The following is a 21,327-nucleotide window of genomic DNA, read 5'->3' on the forward strand; positions in this document are numbered from 1 at the left end:
GGGGCGGGGCTACGAACTCTTCCCCGCCCACCAGCCCCTCCCTCCCCGCACAGGGAAAAAGAAGGAAGGCCCGCTTTTCTTTTTATGGACTTCCTCAGTCATAGGGCCCCGCCCACGGGGGGTGACTGACGGGAGCTCGGCCCAAGTCCGCGGGAGGCTCAGCAAGCCTCTCCCTCAATTGGCTGCGTCAGTAGGCGGTGCCAGAGCGGAAAGGAGTGGGCGTGCCAGCGACAGAAAGGAGGGGCGGTGGCCCGAGCGGCTGTGAAAAGCTCAATGGCGGCCAGCTACCCTTATGGGCAGGTAAGCGAGCGAGGGTGGAGCGCCGACCGCCTTATCCTGCCTCCTCTGCTGCTTAGGCGACGGAGCGTTTCCGGGGGAAGGGGGAGTTGGACGTTGCCTAGGGAACGGGGAGTGGGAGAGGACCCAGGAGTCCGAGGCGACGGAGATAGGAGGCTGGAGGGGGAAATGTACGCAGACAGGAAGCGCATCTCTCCCAGATGACGTCATTGCCGGCGTGGGCCTGTGAGGTGACATCATGGTTAGGCTCGAGTGCAAAGGATTCATTGGAGGAGATGTTGGGGAAGGGTCGGAAGCGTTTGGCCTGATCACTTGGGTGATCAGAGGAGAGCTGGTGTAGCAGAGTGACAGGCAGCACTGTCCTGTAGGTGTTTACTCAGAAGTAATAATAATTTTATTATTTATACCTTGCCTACCTGGCTGGGTTTCTCCAACCACTCTGGGCGTCATACAGCATATAAAAATTTGCAAAACATTAGGTATTTTTAAAAATCCTGATACAGGGCTGCCTTCAGATGTCTTCTAAAAGTCATATAATTGTTTATTTCCTTGACATCTGATGGGAGGGCATTCCGCCAGGCAGGTGCCACTACCGAGAAGGCCCTCTGCCTGGTAAGTCTCACTGTGATCAGTAGGGCTTGGTCCCAAATAAGTATATTTAGGTAAGAGGCTCAGCTGCACATAGTAACCTCCTGAACTGAATCTCAGCTGTTCCACCAGGCAACCTTGGCCTCTGAAATCTGCCAGTGGCTGCCCTTGCATGGGTATGGTGGGAAATGAAAAGCTTCAAGTGTTGTAATATGGCTGGGATTGGCCTGGGGCAAGCTGCTTCTCTATCACACCCCCCCCCCCAAAAAAAAAAGAATAGTGACCTATTTAATAGTTATTCTGGGGGTTAACATGGAATTACTGTATTTAAGCACCCCAAGACATTAAGCTATGAACCAGGAAGTCCTTGGTTTGACTTTCACCTCTGGCCCTGTACTCACTACATTAGCTACTCTCATTCAGCCTCTGCTTCTCCCATTTGCAATATAGAGATGGTAATACTGGCCTGCCTTATAGGGTTGTTGCAAAACTGAAAAGAGCCAGAGAAATGCTTGATGGTGGTATGATGATACCTTAGCTGGTTAGAACATGGTGCTGATAATGCCAAGATTGCAGGTTTGGTCCCCGTAATGGGACATCTGCATATTTCTGCATTGCAAGGGTTGGACTAGATGATCCTCAGGGTCCCTTCCAACTCTATGATTCTGTAAACAGAGGCATTGCTTATTACTCCTGAGGGAGAGTGCCTAGGGAGCATAGCTGCTATAGTTGTGTTAGGAGAGCAAAGTCCTGACAAACAGTACATGTTTCATAGGAACGAGAGAAGCTTCATTTCACAAACCCCTCTTTCCTAGGCAGCATGCCCCCCCCCATCTCACCTGTCTTGGCCACCAGAGCCAGGGACTGTAAGAGACAGCAGTTAGGAACCCCTGGCCTGTGGCAGACGTAACAATTCACAGCTTCAAGAGTCCATGAGATTCAGCTGCAGAGTGATTCTTTTTGGAACAATGAAAAGTGGGGGGACCATTGTTTATTTTAGTGTGTGTTGTAAATTATGTTGCAAGCCACCCTGGGTACTTTGCTTGGTAAGTGTGGTAAAAATACTCCAAAATCTGGAATCTCCCAGTGTCCTTTCCTCTGTCATGTCCACTCGGTCTGACCCAGCTATGTATATGGTGCCCATGCTAGCCAAGTGCTGACATTCTTGATGTGCAGTGGCCTTCCTTGACATGCACACACACTAAGCTCATCCCCAGCCAAATGCAAGATTCCTCCCTCGTTTCCTTTGCATTTCCTCTCTCTGTTTGTTTTTGCTGGCACCGTGAGATTGTAAGCTCTGTGGAGCAGAGACTAGCCCTTTCTCTGCTTACATCATGCATATAGACCCTTTGACCCTTCACATTTTGCAGTTCTAGCAAGCATTGCCAGTGGCCAGGATGATGGGAGATATAATTCAGCAACATATAGAGGGCCAAACCTACCCCAATGAAAGGTGTTAATGCTTGATACACTTGTTGGTAGTGTTAGTTATCTTTGGTGACTAAGAGACATGTGCTGGAGTCCTTTGATCAAACATGTTTGGAAGCTTCTCTTCACCTCTCCTCCGCTGTGTAGAAGAGGCTCTGTGGTGTCAGGGCTGCAAAGTCGTCTCCTACTCTGCCTGTTCAGCAGGTTAAGCACAGAATCATTGCTTCCTGGGCCACTGGGTTCAGCTGTGGCCTTGGGATTTTCCATGTACTGAGACACCTCAAATGTAAGTTCTTCTTCCTATGCCACTGACAGCAGTGCTGGAGATGTGACACTGCTATCTGATTTTTGCAATATTTCATGCAAATTTCTTGCCTATATGTAACTGTGCTGCAACATCAATTCAAAAACCTTCCCCCCAAGACTTGGACTCTGAATCCTGGGAGCCATCCCTGCTACTCTGCTGGTTTCTCAGGGTCTTATTCCTTATCCATGATTAATTAGTCCAAAATATCTTATCAGACCCAGTTTTGAAGTTTTATTTACTACATTTCTAATGTAGCACTTGGTGATATATTCCTCTCTCTCTCTCTCTCTCTCTCTCTCTCTCTCTCTCTCTCTCACACACACACACACACACACACACACACTTTATCATTCACAAGAACCTTGTGATGTAGATAGAGAGGACTCATCCAGACTTCCATTTGTGCCATGATTTGTAGGCATAAGACCATGTTTTCCAGGCATGGATCCAAGCAGGGCTGCTGTTGTTTTTGTCCCAAGAAAACTCTTTTACCATTGAATGGGAACAAACATCAATTGAGTTTTACGTGGCTTGATGTTTGTTCCAATTCAGCAGTAAACAGCAGGTTTTCCTGGGGGAAGCAATGGTAGGGGAAAAAACCAAACTGCTCAGAAAGCACAGACCTGTGCCTACAAATTGCAGCACAAACAGAAGTCTGGATAAGCCCAGAGACTGATTGGATCAAGGTCGTACAGTGTGCTTCTTGCCTGAGTGGGGCGGTTGGACCCAGGACTCTCTCGTCCTGTTCTGACTGTCTGACCACCACTCCATGCATTGGTAGTGCCACTCTACATTCAATCCAGGACTATTGGGTTAATCTCTCTGCATTATATTATCTTAAATATGCACTGGGAATGCATAGGCCTCTCTCCTTCATCATTGCATATTAATGGGGTGTAGAAATCAACTCATTCCCCCTGCCACTTTCATAGCCTTTTCCTTTTCCTGTAGGGTTACCCTGGTTCTGCAGGACAAGCTCCAGGTGCTCCGCAAGGCAACTATTCCGGAGGAGGCCAGTATGGAGGTGGGGTGCCTCCTGGCAGCTCCTATGGTGGACCAGCGCCTGGTGGTCCCTATGGGCCACCCTCAAGCGGAGGACCTTATGGCCACCCTTCCTCTGGGCCTCCTGGTGGAATGTATGGAGGAGGCCCAGCACCAGGAGGACCTTATGGGCAACCCTCTACCAATCCATATGGTGCTCCTCAGCCTGGCCCCTATGGGGCAGTAGGTCCTGGAGGTGAGTGCTAAAAGAGCTTAGGGCTGTTCTGATGACTATGTGCTTTCAGGTGGATTAGTAGTGTTCATGACACACAAATTCATTAAATGTTCCATATTTTTAATCTATAGCCTTTAAATCTGGGTGGGTATTGTTTTTGTTTGTTTCTATTTTAGGTGTTTTTGTCTTTTTATATTGTAAACTGCCCTGTGATCTTTGGATGAAAGGTGGTATCAAAATTTAATCAGTAATCATCATCGTGGGGAGGAGGTCTAATGGATTGCCATATGGGGCGTGCTTTCTGAATTCAAATGACATGGTACTCCATGTCTTGTCTGAATGATGCCACCCGCTTTTCTGGGGCTGCTGGTATGTATTGCCCTGTTTTCTTGCTAATGAAATTTCATACCAAATTCTTTCTTTGAAAAAGTATTCTTGGCAAGACCTCAAAGCCAAACCTTCTGTGGGGTGGTGCTTTTCTTCCCTCCCCATTATAGGGTTGACAGACAGTCACGCACATCTCCAAAATTACCTGCAGTTTCTTCCACCCATGTGCCGTCCATGCCGTATCGCATCTGGGCTTCAGATTCTTGATACGAAGTTTCAGTTTGGCATCTAAAAACTTGGAATTTGTCACTTTAAATATCAACACTAGGAGACAAGAAATGGCAAACCATACCTGAAAATACATTAGTTCATGCTGCTATGATGTAGTGGTTAGAGTGTCAGGTTAGGGCCTGGGAAACCAGGGTTCAAATCCTCACTCAGTGATGAAGCTCATTGGACCACCTTGGGCCAGTCACTGCCTCTCAGCCTAATCTACCTCGCAGGTGAAATGAGGAGAGGCAGAAACATGGACGCTGGCTTGAACTCCTCAGGGAAAATGATGGACTATAAATTAAATAAATAAAGGTACATGTGGTCTTTGATTGCAATGGTGGGCTTTCTCTCATAGGAACACTGATCAAACCCCAGCCGGGGAAACTTTTGTAAATTTGAAAAGAATGTAAACTTCTCTCTCTCTCACACACATTTTGGTTATTAATTAGCACACCACAAATACCATTTTGCAAGGCTGAGTGAAGCTTGTGTTTTGCAGATGTCACATTTCTGCCTCCCCTTTCCCAAATCTCCCAAGATTCACTTTCTTCTACTTACAAATCGTTTCAAGCACCCAAGCGTCTATCTTTGGCATCTATCATATAAAGGGCCTCTTGGTGTGCAGCTGGAGCCCTTGACTCGAGTTTTGCACTGCAGCGTTGGAGAAGCAGTCGCTAATTGAATTATTCATCTCCATTTAGATAGGCAGTTGAGAAAGACTGCATTATTTAAGGTTCCAAGGTGGGAGCCAAAAGGCACTGAAGCTGCCACCCTGAGTGGCGGAAATAAAAGTTTATGGCTGTGCATCTGTCTCCTGGAACTGGGTAGCATTTACATCCTGCTGAAACAACACACCTTCCGCATGTTTGCACTCAACTTTACAAACTATCTAAAGAGATCCCATTTATTTCCCTTCTATTTTTACAAGGCTTTGCATCCCAGCCCCTGCTGGGGGGGTTGAGCCGTCTTCCGCAGGATTAATAACTTGGCTATTAAAAAAAACCTTTTAGAAAACAATGGCTGACTCAGCGGGCATGAGAGGGGGCCTGTCCAATCCCTGTTGCTCTAGCTGCCAAAAATCTGCTGAGCTAAAAGCTTGCTGCCGGTGGCAATGGGCGCTTGCCATGCCTTGATGAATGGCCATGTGTTTCTCCTAATTTGTGTTCTGCCCTTTCCCCAGCAGGGAACATCCCCCCAGGTGTGGACCCAGAAGCCTTCTCTTGGTTCCAGAGTGTGGATGCTGACCAAAGCGGCTACATCTCAGTCAAAGAACTCAGGCAAGCCCTTGTCAACTCCAACTGGTCCGCCTTCAATGAGGAAACTTGCTCAATGATGATGAGTGAGTCCAGATGTTGATGATTCAAATCAAATGCTTGGAGTGGGAGGGATCTGGAATGTTAATCTCTCACAATACTCTGTACTTTGGTATGGTGACTAAGACATGTGGAAATAGACAATTCTGGAAGAGGCAATACAAGATTTTCTTTTAAAATACTTGTATCAGGGGCTGGGGACTTTTCTGCTGACAGTTTCCCTTTGAAGTTGAAAATATAGATGTGCCCTGATTCAACATATGTGTGAATTTGTGCCAGAATGCAAGCGTCAGTTTAAAAACTGTTCTTGTTATCTGAGGGGACTCAAAACTTCATGGCAGATGCCCACTTTCCTGATCCTTCTTCAGGTTCTAATTCTCAAAATAGAAGAATATGGAACTATCAAAAGGGACAGGATGCACTAGGCTGGGAAAGCATTGCTAATCGCTAGCAGGCCCACATGATCAGAAGCCACAGTGGATCAAATGTGAACCAGTTCAAAGACCATTTTGGTAATGAAGGTGCAGGGTAACCTTAAGAAATCCTCAGCACCACCCCGAACCAAAATTGCAAACTGGAATCATTTTGTTGTTGTTGTAAGGATTGCCACATAATGTGTGCCAGGGGTTGCCATTTTAGCACCCACTGGCATGCATGTACCTGGCACTCACAGGTTTCCCTTCCCTGCTCCTCCCCTCTGCTGAAATTGGGCTCAAAAGAACTATTCTGTTGTGACCAATGGAACAGGTTGTGGTGTGTGTGCTTCATTTCACAGGGAAACTGCCCACAACATTTTCTCTGATTTGCAACTCTGCTCACAGGCCCCAAAAGGCTGACAAACCCTGATTATGCAGAGTGCATTGAACACTTGAAATGAGCTGTATAAATGCCAAGGCTTTTTGATGTTCTTCAGTTGTGCTTGAAGTTCATGGATTCCCATGCTTGCCTTCCTCAGAAACGTGAGGTGCACATTTCATCTCCCTCATCATCATTATCCCTCATTATTATTATTTCATTTTTGTCCTGCCATTCCTCCCAAAGGAGCTCAGGACAACCATACAGCATTCGCAATAAGACATAATTAAGACCCAACAAAGACTAAAACAATTAAGGGATATATTTTCAAAATTTCACAATTCCATCTTCTAAACGTATCACCCATCAAATACTAACCTCCTGGGTGAACAAAAGTGCCTATAGATTTCATTGGCATGTTGGCAATGTGGGGAACAGCTGCTCTTCACCAAGAAGGGGGTTCCATAATCAAGGTGCTGCCACAGAGGAGGCCCTGCTGCAGGCTGCCACCATTACCCCCAGGCCACACTTGCCAGCAGGGCCACCTGCCAGGTTTCCCTTGCTAGCCTTAAGGCTCAAACTGGTTAGCATTGGAGGAGGCAGGTATTTTAAAGTCCTTAGCCCCTGAGCTATTTAGGGCTTTATATGCCAGTACCAGCACTGCATCTGGTGGCTCACAGGCAGCCAGTAGAAAGCTTTTAGGACTAGTGATTCATGGTCCCATCTTGCTGTCCCTCTCAACAACCTGGCAGCTGCATTTTGCATCAGCTGCAGCTCCTGGACTATCTTCAAGGGTAGTTCAACATAGACTACATTGCAGTAATTAAAATGGGAGTAGTCCACATAGTAAATGTTAGAGAGTGTGTGCTTTTTTCCAGACCATCCTGCTGAAACAGTAATTGAGTTTAATATCTTCTGTAGTCTTCAAAAGATCCTCCAACTGTGGAAAGCATTAGTGTCCTAGTGGCAGCACAACCCTAACAACAACCCCATGCTTGTCCTTGCTGCTGGCATGTGGCATGCAGAAGGTATTGTGAAGAACTGCATGTCACACTGGAGACAAACAATAGTTCTTAGAGGGCTGAAAGCAATGTGATAGAGACTCTGCTTTACACACATTGTTTGGTCTCAAGCTTTCCTCTGGTCAAACAGATTTTGCTGGGTTTTGAAACACTGCACAAACCTGGTGGAGCAGAGGCAAAAGTAGAATTAGATGCCTCTCTTGTGTCGCCTTCAGTTCTTGGGGTTGTGTTGCAAGGCGGGTATTCTGTCTCTGGTTTTGAGTCAGCAAGTATATGCAACTGCTCAGTGTGCCACTCTTTTTTTTACTGCCTCTGCAGACATGTTTGATAAAACCAAATCTGGGCGAATTGATCTCTATGGGTTCTCGGCCCTGTGGCGTTTCATCCAGCAGTGGCGGAATCTCTTCCAGCAGTACGACCGCGACCAGTCAGGAAGCATTAATTGTAATGAGCTTCACCAAGGTAAGAGAGAACGAGGCAACAGTCCTTAAAGCCTCAAGAGGTTGTTCATGATCTCTAATGCTGCTGGAGAGTGGCTGTTTTTAGGCAGAGGTCTGTTCAGATTGTTGCTTTTGGGCTCAGAGGCCGTTCCAAAACAATTGTGAAGAACAGACTGAGGTTTCCGCCATGGTTAGTGAGAGTTCCCTCAGTCAGGTAATCTCTTGTGTCCCTCTGCTGCTAGGCTGAACCATCCAGCCTTCTGTTGAACTGCTGACATAATCCAGATCCCCAATAACTGTGATGAGATTGAATCAATGCATTATGACCGAAACAAGCTAAAGCAGCCTTTGCCAACCTGGTGCCTTCCAGATGTTTTGGACTACAACTCCCATCAGCTGGCAATGGCTGAGCCTAAAACCTAGTAAACTGATAAATGTGAAGTTTTTGCATCAGGCAAACATGCCTCTTGCTTAATGTCTGGAGAGCAGATGAGCTGATTTCTTCAGGAAGCTCTTGCAGCAGAGCAATGGCTCATTGGTCTTATGTGGTTCCTCAAGAGTGGAGCCATAGCTCAGTGGGAGGCTGCATACTCCTCATGCAAGAGGTTCAGCCCCTGACATATTCCAAGTAGGGTTGAACAAGTCCCCATCTGAAGCCCTGGAGAGCTGGCATCAGTCATTGCAGACTACACTGAGCTTGATGGACTCTGAGTAATGCAGCTTTTTCTGTCTGTCTCCGTAGCTCCATGAGAACCTAAATGCAAATTCCTAGTGCAGTTCTCTAGAGTGCCTTGGGGCTAGGCTTGGAAATGGAGAAAGAACTGGTCTAAGAAGAGGCTGAGCAGACACAGAGTTAGCAGCAGTTAGATGATGTGCCAAAAGAGGAGTGCAAAAAAAATGCATCATCAGGGACCGCTGAAAAACATAACCATGTACTGGCATGGTTCTTGGGTGCTTGAACGCTCAGCTCTGAGTGACTCAAGAAAGGCCATCTTGTCTCAGTGTTATGTTAGTATTTGGGTGAGAAGAAAAAAGTTTAGCACTTGGGCAATTGATGGTGATAATAATAACTATTATTACTGTTAGAGCATTTTACCCTCCTCTTCAGTGGGAAAGATTCCCAGAGTAGCTTACAAAGATCACTCATAAGACAACATTCATAATAAGACTATAATAACAGCTGCGAATCATTTGTGACTTCCACCCATGGCTATGTGAAGCGTGGATTCTCATTTATTCTCTCTCCCTGCCCTCTGTTCTCCTAGCACTCTCCCAAATGGGCTACAGCCTAAGCCCCCAGTTTTCCCAGCTGCTGCTCTCCCGTTACTCACCGAAGGCTGCCAATCCTGGTATCCAGCTGGACCGCTTCATCCAAATCTGCACCTTGCTCCAGTCCCTGACCGAAGCCTTCCGAGAAAAGGACACTGGCATGACGGGCAACGTACGACTCAACTACGAAGACTTCCTTACGATCTCGACCGCTCGCGTGTTGTGAGAGCCAGGGGTACTGATTTTGTTGGTGGTCCCACTGGTGGCCTGTGGCATTTCCTTCCACAGAAGCAAGGACCACTTTGTCCGGAGGACATTGTGTTGCAAAGGAAAATGAAATTGCCCTTCTTCATCACACCAGTGTAACGCCAGATGCTTAAGCTAGGTGGATTCTTGGAAAGGGTTTGGTTTGATTGCATTGAAACAGCTGCCTCTTATAGCCACTAGAGGGTGAGCCACAAACACCAAGTCAGTCTGTCTGCCAGGCAGCTCTGCAGCAGCCCCCACTACCCTCTGCCTGAGTTCTCTCCTCTTCCCCCACTCAACCATCCCACCAAGAAATTAGAGAAGTTGGTTGCCAAGAAGTCTGAATAGAGCTTCTTGGTCCTAAATTGCCCTTCTGTAGTTTGCATGTGCAACCTGTAATCGCCAAAGCAGAAAACAACACCTAGGGAAGAAAATTGGGTTCCATGCTTTTGTGTCGACAGCAGCCAAAATTCCTGCATTCCATGACATCCATGCCAAGTGCAGCTCCCTTCTTTGCCACTAGATGGGGAGACCATCAGCCAAGATTCCAGACTTCTTCTTTTTTCTGGGGAGGGGCTTTTCCCCTGAAGGCTTGACCTTCTGGTTAATGTGTCCCGGCAGATTTCTTTTTGCATTGCTAAAGTGCAAAGTCCCTTGCCAACTGCTCACTTGGCACTTCTCAGTTATTTTCTCGGTTGCCAACACGTTGCTTGTGATTTTTGTAAAGGCCAAAATCATAGATAAAGATATGTCAGAAAGAGATTTATACCCAGGTAAAACTCTGTACAATAAAGGACCCTAAACACTCTCTTCCCCTTCTGTGTGTTTCTTTCGTGCATGAGAACTGTACAAAATACTGTGGGGATAAAATGGGATGGCCTAATACAAAACCACCCTGAGCTGCTTTGTGGATGGCTAGGATGCAAATATGTTAGATAGAAAGCACCTGGAAGTGGGTGATATAATCCTCAAACCTGCCCTCTGGCAAGAGAGAGTCTGCCAGTTCAACGCAGAAGTGTGGAATTCCATGTGGCAAACAGCCGGGGTCTCTTCTTTTTATATTGAGTATCCAGCCCTTGTGGTTCCAGAAAATAACTATGAAGCACACTAAGGCATCGGATTCACAGGCCAGAGGAGAGCTGGGCAGGCGGTGATACTTCAGACAGTACCTGATTTTTCTCCCATGACCAATTATCTGGGCTTCTGCATCCTCCTACCATCTGCCCAATGTTCTTTCCTTGCAAAAAAAGCAGGCATGCATGTTGAATTTCATACATTAGTTTACACTGCTTTAAATTGTTCTTTTTAAGGTGCCAGAGGCCATACCTCTGGCAGGGCTGGCTGAGGCTGGTCAGGGATGAGGGGAAAGGCATTTGTTTTCATGACTTCCCATCTGCCGAGTCCTGGCATTCAGGGCCTACTTAGCCCAAGGCAGAGGGGCTAACTGTAGTTTTGAGTTGTACCCTCACCAGGAAGGTGGTGGGCACAAAACTTGAAAATCCTTATTAACAAAACACCATATCCTTCCACAGATAATAAATGGTTGGTGTCTCTGATGGTGGCACCAGAAGGAGCAACTCCCTCTGTGGCTCAAAAACTGGTGTCTAGATGGTGCCTTTGTCTGCCTTCTGATCTCTCTCAGGGGACACTTGCTGGCTTCATGCCAAACAGCTCCCTTCTGCCTTTAGACATGGAAGTAGCATCTAGGTTCCATGTTGACCCTTGAGAACACACTGACTGCAGCCACACTCATCCAATCTGCACAATTTGTTTTGAAGGCTCAAACCCTCTTTCTGTCGCAGGGTAGAGCAAGTTCCCCAAGCAAAGAACAGGCCCCTTGTACCAAGCCCATTTCCCAGCCCCTTTTCTCACTTTTGGCCAAGATAATTGAGGTACACCCAGACTCAGGAAGGTTTGGGTTTTTTTAGGTAGTTTGAGAACTTCTGTCAGATTGGTCTGGTGCCTTCTGGGTGGAGAATTTCGCAGCCACAGAAACAGCAGGAGAAAGCAGCTTTAAGCTATTGCTGTAATTTCTCTTGCAAAAACAAACCAGGGGGAGAGGGGGAATCCGCCATGCAAATGATGAGATTAACTTTTAGCTTTGGAAGAAAATTGAACTGCTAATTACTCTTTCAGCTCTTAACGAGCAGCCTCTTCATTAGGCACGGTGTGCGGTTCTGGCTCCTGTGCCAGGCAGTTGGCTTTCCTGGTAGCCTGAGAGCTGCACTTCTAGCATAAAATCACTGCCTTTGCAGCAGAGCAAATAATTCCCACTTGTGCATTTCCAAGAACTCCTGGCGGTTTATGCATTGGCTCACCAGATGCAAGTTGTTTATTTTCACCTCCCTGCAGACATAATGTCAAAAGCAACCTCTGCCTGGAACTCTTTTCTTCCCACTCATCTCGAACAAAGAATTTGTATTTAGAGAAGCAAAGGTATGCGAGAAATAACAGCGTAGATTAGTGGACTGAGGTGCTTGGTGAATGGATCTTTGTCCGTTGAGTAGTGACAGGGGTGGGGGGCAGGATGTTATGAATGCCTACCCACTCTTGCAAATTGGATGCCCTTACCTTGAATTTCCTGCTTTAAAGAAAATGTTTCTGCATTTCCTCCAAAATTTACATAGTTGTGACACACTTTCCCCCATCCCAGCTAAATTAAAATGGCGAGCACCTTTCCTTCTTACACCTAAAATGTTTGCATTCAGAGTATGTATCTAAAAGAGCTGCCTGCCTTTCTGTATGAACCACTATGGTATTTAACTTGAAAATGAGGGGTGAGCTCTGAGCAGTGACTCCTACGGAGACACAACAGGCACCCTTTGAGAGCAATTTCACTATATATCTAGTGATTGGATTGTTCAGTTGCACACAATACAGAGACACAGCATAATTACCTGTCAAAAGATGTGGAGGCAGAATAGTAGCAGGGAGTATCATTTGTGTATACATTACACACACTTTTCAGTTACTTATTTCTCACAGCATAGGATGGGAATTACTGGTTTAATTCTTTTACTGATGGTCTTATCTTGCAAACCTGGAGCATGCATCTAGATGGTGCAGAGGAAACCTAAGATTCTTAGTGGGTCTACTGGAGAAGTAGATTGGCAGTGTGAGAATTGGTGCCATTTTTTTAAAAAAAGTAAAGCTTTTTTCCCTAACCCACACCTTTTTTGGGAGCACTTCTGTACACTCATGCCTGGCAGTAGGTCCCATTGAATTCAGTTGGAGTCCATTCTGAGTAGATATGCAGGGGGCTGCACTATTAAATTATTCAGAGACAGGATAATGTTGGTTTGGATGGGTTAGAGGCATTTGCAAGGAACTAAGCTCTGTCTTTCGTGCCTTCATTTTACATCTGTTGTAGACTGAGAGGTGTTCCTCAGCATCAGTACCACTTTTGCAAAGAATTCCCCTCCTTTGATGGTGGAACAGTGGCTTTCAAGATATCTTCCAGGGCACCTGGGCATTCCTCACTGGTCAGAAGAACAGCCAGTAGGACTAACTCCCCTGAAAGAGAGTCTGATTTTTCTTCTGCCAAGCACAGATGCAAGATTATGCTGGGTGCATTCTAGGACAGCAGTAGAACTGGGAGGATTTATTAGTAATTTGCTGAAAGAATTTCATTGGATGGGTAAGATTGTATGAATCCCAGTGGTTTAACGAAAATGCAAAGAATTCTCCCCCTACTCCATTCCAGCACTTCCAAACCCTGAAATGTGTGATCTGCAGTAACTCTCATGTAGATTTGCAATTCTTTATGTAAGTCATCTCAATGTATCACTCTGGGTGCAGTGCAGCAGGTAGCTGGATCCACCTCAGCCATCATTTTGTACCTGGTTTCAGTTTTGAATGACACATTTCTAGCAAAAAATAAAGTAGACCACACGAGTCTGAAGTCTATGCCTATCCTAGGCCACTCTCCCCTTCGCGGATTTCCCACATGCATCTGCTTGGCCACTGTGAGAACAGAGTGTTCGACTACAGAGTCCATCAGCCTGATCTATCAGAGCTCTTCTTATGACCTTTTGCTCTTTGATGGTAGAAGGAAAGGCTGAGCAGGTCCTAGTCAATTCCCCACATCAGTTGAGGGTCCCCACTACAACGCAGGCTAGAATCCTCTGCACCCCTATAGGGTTCGTTACAAGAGGTAGAAAGGATCCCTTAAAGACAGGAGTCTTTTGTTCTGTATGTGATTTGTTTTTCTTTTACTTCAATTATTTACATTAACGCTTTCCCCTTACCTTAACGAAAGCACCTGAGGCAACTCATCAGTGTGAAAAAGCAATGCACAGCCAAATTAAAAACTAATGGGCAGGAATCAACTCTTTCTCCTGCATCTCAGAGAGGTAACTGATGTTATTTTTTCTCTCAGCCCCTTTGTAATCAAGACCTGTTTCTCACACAACAAAGTGAGTGGCTGAAGGAAGGGTGCAGATAATTAAACCCAGGGCACTTAATGCTCTTGCATACAAACAGTGGGCTGTATCTAGGGTTAGTCTACTCAGAACTAACCCATTGAAAATAATGGCATGGCTAACCTCAGCCAATTTCAATGGGTTTACTCTGGATAAAACTGATTTGAAGGTAACCCAGTGCCTTTTCCGCCATTTTGCCTCTATCTCAGGTGCCACATAAATGCTGACATAGTGTCTGCACCTTCAATATCTTTTTGTGCTCAAGTGGTTGTGTGAGCTGTTTTCTCCATCTAGAAATGCACATCAGGAGCAGTAGGGCATGAAGGGAAAGGGCTCAGTGGTCGGCCACCGGCTTTGCATCCAAAAGGCCCTGTGGTGTTTTTTTTGCATCGCCTGATGGGGCAGGGAAGGCCCCGTCAGAAACTTTGGAGAATTGCTGCCAATCAACTTAGAAAATGCTGAGTTAGGTGGACCAAAGGTATGACTAGGTAGAGCAGGGGTAGGCAAACTAAGGCCCGGGAGCCGGATCTGGCCCAACCGCCTTCTCAATCCGGCCTGCAGACGGCAATCAGCGCGTTTTTACATGAGTAGAACGTGTCCTTTTATTTAAAATGCATCTCTGGGTTATTTGTGGGACATAGGAATTCATTCATTTTTTTTTTTCAAAATATAGTCCGGCCCCCCACAAGGTCTGAGGGACAGTGGCCAGGCCCCCTGCTGAAAAAGTTTGCTGACCCCTGAAGTAGATTATACCTTCTTGATTTCCTTTTAAGGCAACACTGCCCTCTAGTGGCTACGGGTGCCCGGCTTCCTGACAGCTGCATTCTTAAGTGTCGCACACCCGAGCGAATTGCTTTGTACCACTTAATTCTGCTGAGTGTATACACTAGCCCTGAATCTCCCTTTCGCTCAGTGTTTCAGCACAAGCTTTGCATGCAAAAGGTTGTAAGTCTGATCCCTGGAATCTCCAAGGAGGGTTTGGAACAACCCCATCTTAGGCCCTGAAGAGTCAGTGCAGAGGCAGGCAATATTGGCAGAGACAGAATAAGGCTGCTTCCTGTATTCCTATGACAACCAAACAGCACACATTTCAGGGCCAAAGCGGGGCGGGGGGAGGGATTGGCAGATTTAAAAGAGGAAATTACCTCCTGCTCACAATAAGCTGTAATCATATTCGCACTAAAATGTCCTCCGTATCATACTTTTCTTGAAAGCATCATTTTATTCCAAGCCAGAGTAATGCCATGGGCAAGGTTTCCCAAATTTCTCATAGAAGGAGCACACTGGCTATGTGGAAACTAAAGGGACGCTTTGCTGTTGCAACAATTTTCAGTGAAACAGTAAGAGCTACTCGCCCTCAGAGGCTATGCCCAGTGCTCTTTCTGCAGGAGTCGCTGATCTTGAATAGAAAAGTGCAAGCCCAGAGCAGTAACTCACACAAAGCACAACCACCAACTTCCTCTGAGAGCAGGTGTTTATGAGGTATTGGGAATGACTGTGCGATTGAGCTTATCTGATGCAGCAGAATTACATGTATGTGCTCACATCTGGCAAAGGAGGAAGCTAAGGTGCAGCAGTGGCTCAAGTCAAGTTGCCTGCCTACTGAAATGATCAGGAGAAACTTTGCTTCCATCAGAGGAACAATAGGGGATGACATTGGATGGGGTGTTTTAAGGGGCCTCGGCTCAGGAATTCCTTCCTGTAGGAAAGCCGCATGGGACCCACACTGCAGTGTTTCAAGGCTCTTTACAAGTGGTTCTGTCGGGCTTTTAGTTTACAATGACCCTCATTTCCTCTATTGCCGTTGGAATTGTGTTGTGTCCCCCCCCCCCCACGCAGCTCCACCTTTTATGTTTTTATTTCTATTCATTCTTTCTTGGATTCTTGGTTTTTATTTTGCTGCCTTTTTTTACCTCGTAAGCCACTTTGGAAAGGTCTTTTTGGCAGAAAAGAGGCTGGAAGTATAAATAAGTAGGGCTGTGGCAGACTAGCCTCCAAACGAGGAGGTAATTTGGGCTCCAGGGAACTTTTAATAATTTGATTTACGTTCTTGCTCCAGGAACACAGCTTGGGAATTAGCAACTTAGAGGAACCGATGCCATGTCTCTGGCGGCAAATAGCAGGGGTTTTATAGATTTCTCTGTGTGATATGCATCCCTACTCAAAAAGAAATAAATACATTAGTCTCTACAACCTTAGTACTGGGGATGTGGCCAGTTTTTCTTTCCCTCCTCTTCTCCCCCACCTTTTTTCCCCCCTTTAGGAGAAGCTGGTATCTTCAAAATCTTTATGTGCCGCAAACACCTTCTGCAAATGCCTCCAAAGAGTGTCAGTGGGCACCTTCTAATCTTTTTTTCACAAGTACTGCTCAGTCTTTTTTTAGCATAAGACACAGGGAGGGGTGAAGTATTTACCTTACTAAATTCTAGCACTTCTGTCCATGGTGCTGAATATGATTTGCTAAGAATGCGTTGGCAGCAATCACAGAAATTCAAAAATGAAATTGGTATAGGAAGCACCTGTGTCTGTAGCACAAGGGTGATCCAGATGCTGCTGGACTCCATCTCCCAGCAGCCCCTGCAACCCCCATGACCTATAGCTAGGGATGGTGGGAGCTGTAGTCCAGCAACAACTGGAGGGCACTGGGTTGGCTGGCAGTACAGAGAAAGAATCAAAGAATCATATAATTGTAGAGTTGGAAGGTGTCACAAGGGTCATGTAGTCCATCCGCCTGCAATTCAGGAATCTTTCTGCAATGTGGGGCTTGAACCCACAACCTAGAGATTAAGAGCCTCATGCTCTTACCAACTGAGCTAAGAAGCCGGCTGCTCATGCCATGTTTACTGCCATTTATGGGCAACTCTTCCCTATTTGTAATACAGACTCTTAGCACCACATGAACTGAGTCTCATGCACAAAAGGCTAGTCCAGGCAAAGGCGTTGTTGTCTTCTGCTGTTCATTTCAGTGGAGTTTCATTAGAGAAGCTCCCTGGGGATGGTGTCCCACGACTTCTCCCTGCCTCCTAGATCCAAGTATGCTACTTTGTCCCAGCCTGCGCTCACTCTCTAAGCAGCTAATGCACAGCCTCGGCTATAAAGATTTCTTTGCTGTATCAGCTCCGCTCTGTGACCTGTGGGTGGTCTTCTCCCGCTTGCCACATTCATCACGCCAGCTCGGCACGCAGCAGAATTTTGCTTAAAGCTGCAGAAACAAGGGAGGAGAAGCCTAATTCCATCTGCTGTAGTGACTCCCAGCCGGAGATCCTTCGAACCCCATTAAAGTTGCTCACTCCTTCAGTCGACCCCTCCAGATGCAGCCAGCAAAGGGACTGTCACAGAAGGAAGGGACTGATAAGAGGAATGGAAGCTAATTCCAGGTATAAGTCTTGTCAAGGAGGGCTATCTAACACCACCAGGAGATGGGTATTTTCTGAATAAATCATCTCTGTTAGGGATTTCGCCTCTAATAATGGGAGGAGGGGTTCTTATTTATTTTCTGCTCTTGTAGCACCAGAATCACTGGCTCATTTCTTCAAGAAGCAATCCTGTTTTGAAAGACTCTTGTCTTGCATGACACAGTAAACTATTGTTTACTAGGGTTGTGTGAATGTGCAGACTCCCAGAGAGGAGTTGCTTTGCCCCTTCTCTCTCTCTCTCTCTCTCTCTCTCTCTCTCTCTCTCTCTCTCTCACACACACACACACACACACACACACACACACACACTTCATTCCTGTACCATGCTGAACTAAGCCAAGGTTTGGTTTAGCTCTCTCCTCACTAGTCACAGGCTGTAGTCACGGATAAACCTTGGTTTACTGTGTTGCATGAACCAAGTTGCAAACACCTCAGAGAGGATGCAGAAGAGGTCAGATCGATCTCTGTTAAAATAATAGCTCTAGCCGAGTCTGTTAAGTGTCACTTTGCATGACTAAAGAGTACAGGAGACTGGTTGCCACAAAAACTACTAGCTGGAGATGCTTCTAGAAGGGGGTAGGCTTCCCCTCCCATGGCCGAAGGTGATGTCATTGCTTTGTGTGAGAGAACAATGGTCCTGAGGCAGTCTTAGTCTGGGCTGGAGAGGCCTGGACTGCTTCCTTCGCTGAATCCAAAAGTCACCTCTAGAAGCCTAATGGAGGAACACAGATAAGCATAGCATCAAAGCAAGCCAATTAGCATATTTCAAAGCAAATGAATATGAACATATATGAGCTCATTCTTGCAACAGCTACCAATTAGTTTTGAGGTTACCTTGACTACCAATATGGCGTTTGCAGGCCTTCCGGAACATTTCACCTTTGGTTTAACGAAAAATCTCATCAGTTGCGGTTGCTATGGAGGTGTGGTGATGCAAATTCTGCCTTAAAGTAACATATATCTATCTAATAAATGGAGCCTTTGACTGCAGCAGTGGAAACTGCTGGTCACATTAAATGCCAAGAGCATTTGTTGGCCCGCAGCTAGTGTGACATTTTCCAAAGCCTCTCAAGGGATGAAGGAGCAAAGGCACCTGACATTTCCATGGAAGGAATGAATCATTATCTCCTAGCAAGGCGCAATTACCGATTCATGGTGAGGAAGGCACTGAAGACCTGAGACCTTCAGCCCTCTTGCTATCTCTTCTCAGGCAGTTGTGGTTGCAAGGAGAAGCTGCATAGGTCAATGGGTATGTGGCTTTTTGTTTTTTATTCGGCACCTGGGGGCATGAAAGACTATGCAAGCTTTTGAGGTATGTGTGTGAAACCATTACAAATGAAGCTCAAATTCTTTGAATTGTTCCTTGCTGCTATCAGTTCTCGTTCCTCCCAAACCAAGGTGGGTTCATGTGCGAAGTGGAGGACAGATGAATGGGTTTAAAAGAGAATGAGACAGATTCATGGAGGATAAGGCTATCAGTGCCTTCTAACCCTGATGGAGATATTCTACCTCCACTGTTGGAGAAAGTGCTTCTGAATACCAGTTAGGCAGAAAGAGTTAATGCACTCAGATCCTGTTTGCAGGCTTCCTATAGGAATCTGGTTGGCCACTATGAGAACAGGATATATTTTTTAGAACACCTACCAGCTACTGATCCATCACGTGTCCGGTGAATTTTTGACTTGCGTTGCTAACAACTTCATCTCTCAAAAGGTGGAGGAACAAATGAGGGGATCTGCTATCCTAGACTTCATAATCCTCACCAGCAGAGGAAAAACTGATCACTGAAATGAAAGCATGGGGGGGGGGGACCTTAGGAGAGAGTGACCATATGTCACCTTGGAATTTGTGAGCATAGTTAAGCATGTATTTCCTGGATTTCAGGAAAGCCAACTTCAAGGAGCTTAGAGAAAAAGTTGGGTAGGATCTCACAGTTAAATGTACTGAAGGAGAAGAGAGTTCAAGAGGGATGGGACATTGTGTTAAAATGGCATTGCATTAAAGGGAAACGGAGTGGAAATAGTTTGCTTTTAAAAAGAAAACATGCTGTTTTATGTATATTGGGGATGGGGGATTCTTAAGTATTGTGGTCTGCTTCCCCACCGCCTGAAGTTCTGTTTGCTTCCAGTTCCGTTTTGTGAAGTGTGACATTATGGGGTTTGCATGAGAGAACTTCCTCTGAGTCAGCCTTGCCCACAGAGCTGCGAGAATAGAATCGGCAATAGCCCCTTGCGGTTCTCATCCCTCCATAGAGACAAAAAAGAGAGGAGTTTATACATTTTGGGTTGTAGCCAATGTTAGTCATACTCAGACTAGATGTATCTAATCCTAATTGAAATATAATAATAATCCATGGAGACATCATTAAAAAATCCTGTACAATAAAAGTTACTTTTGGCATTTGGGAACTTCCATATTTCCTTGTGAGGGAAAGAGCTTCATGACAAGTGACTGAACTGACTCACTCTAGGCCACGGCAGAGCAAGCCAACAGAGGCTGCTGTGAAAGGCACATGGGCAAAACCCAGTTAAAGATTTGGCAGCCCTGTGGATCCCATTTGGAGAAGATACAACCAACCTCACCAGCAAAGGGGTTGATACCCAGAGCAAGGACAGAGAAGTTCATGCGGAATGCATAGCCCCTAAATATGAAGCTTATGAGCAATGTGGAGCCCATGTTGCTATGGCAACCTTGAGGTGCCCACAAAACCTCTGCACCGCCCTCTCCTGGTTGATAAGGGAAGTTTCTGCTCTTTTCCCTTCAAAAGTACATAGAGCTGATGTTGGGAGAGTGACACTCTTTCCCACTTTCTCTTTCAGGAATTTGTGGATTGTACTCAACCAGCTTTTTCCCTTTAATTTTAATTTTTATTAATAATTTATTTACAACATAGTCCACAACAACTCATACATACAAACAAACCCACCACCATTGACAATTTAATTATCAAAATTAAACTCCTATCCCCTTATATAAAGAAAACATAACATAAAAATAAAAGACTTCCTTTATCCTGTAAATGGCCTCCTTATTTACTTCTTGTATACTCTTTCTTTTATATGTGATTATTTCAATTTTTCCTAGTTATGACTTTAAAAACCGCAAAGTCTCCTGTAGAAACAAATCCAGGTATATATTTTGGGGCACTGTTTAGTAAAGTGTTCTCTGCATTTTCCCCATTCTTTTTGAAATTCTTGTCCGGGTTGTCCCCTAATTGTCTCTGTTAATCTGGCCAGTTCAGTATAATCTAATAATGTATCCTGCATTCCTTTTTGGTTGGCACAAATTCTTTTTTCTTTCTTTCCAAAATAGACCCATTGAAATGAATGTCCCTGACTAACTGAGACACGTTAATTTCAGTTAGTCTACTCCAGGTAAAAGTTAGCTGAATACAATCACCATGTGCTTTTCAAGGCACAGATTAGTTCCACCCAGATTCATTGGAAAAGTAAAATCTGTGGGGGGTTTTCATTGAGTGACACGTATGTGTGTATTTGTGTGTCCTGATCTGGATGAGTGAGGAGAGAAGTGATCAGAGGGGAAGTCACCCACAACAGTTACTTAAAATTACAAATGGGTCCCTGGGTCTAAAAAACATTAATGACTGGCCGCTGTTTCAAGTGACCCACAATTTCAGGGACCGTCTTATTCCTGACCTCTGTGAGCCTCTCTGGGACCCATATTTATCTGAATAAAGGTAAAGATACCCCTGCCCGTATGGGCCAGTCTTGCCAGACTCTAGGGTTGTGCGCTCATCTCACTCTATAGGCCGGGAGCCAGCGCTGTCCGCAGACACTTCCGGGTCACGTGGCCAGCGTGACAAGCTGCATCTGGCGAGCCAGCGCAGCACACGGAACGCCGTTTACCTTCTCGCTGGTAAGCGGTCCCTATTTATCTACTTGCACCCGAAGGTGCTTTCGAACTGCTAGGTTGGCAGGCGCTGGGACTGAATGACAGGAGCACACCCCG

The 21,327-nt window shown here is 45.7% G+C and overlaps 1 protein-coding gene across 4 annotated transcripts; it reads left to right on the top strand.

Moving 5' to 3' along the window:
• The first annotated feature begins 169 nt into the window (after positions 1-169).
• PEF1 (penta-EF-hand domain containing 1) lies at positions 170-10,329 on the top strand. Of its 4 annotated transcripts, none has more exons than XM_081921213.1 (5): positions 170-300; positions 3,572-3,857; positions 5,617-5,775; positions 7,885-8,028; positions 9,272-10,329. In XM_081921213.1, the coding sequence occupies exons 1-5, from the start codon at positions 274-276 to the stop codon at positions 9,499-9,501; spliced, it is 846 nt and encodes a 281-aa protein (XP_081777339.1). In that variant the 5' UTR covers positions 170-273; the 3' UTR covers positions 9,502-10,329. The 4 variants fall into 4 exon arrangements, with proteins under 4 accessions (XP_081777339.1, XP_081777341.1, XP_081777338.1 ...); XM_081921215.1 differs by having other exon boundaries at positions 5,620-5,775; XM_081921212.1 differs by lacking the exon at positions 170-300 and adding an exon at positions 483-527.
• The last annotated feature ends 10,998 nt before the right edge of the window (positions 10,330-21,327 follow it).

This window comes from Podarcis melisellensis (genome assembly GCF_964234715.1).
Source record: "Podarcis melisellensis genome assembly, chromosome: 8".
NCBI classification, from domain to species: domain Eukaryota; kingdom Metazoa; phylum Chordata; class Lepidosauria; order Squamata; family Lacertidae; genus Podarcis; species Podarcis melisellensis.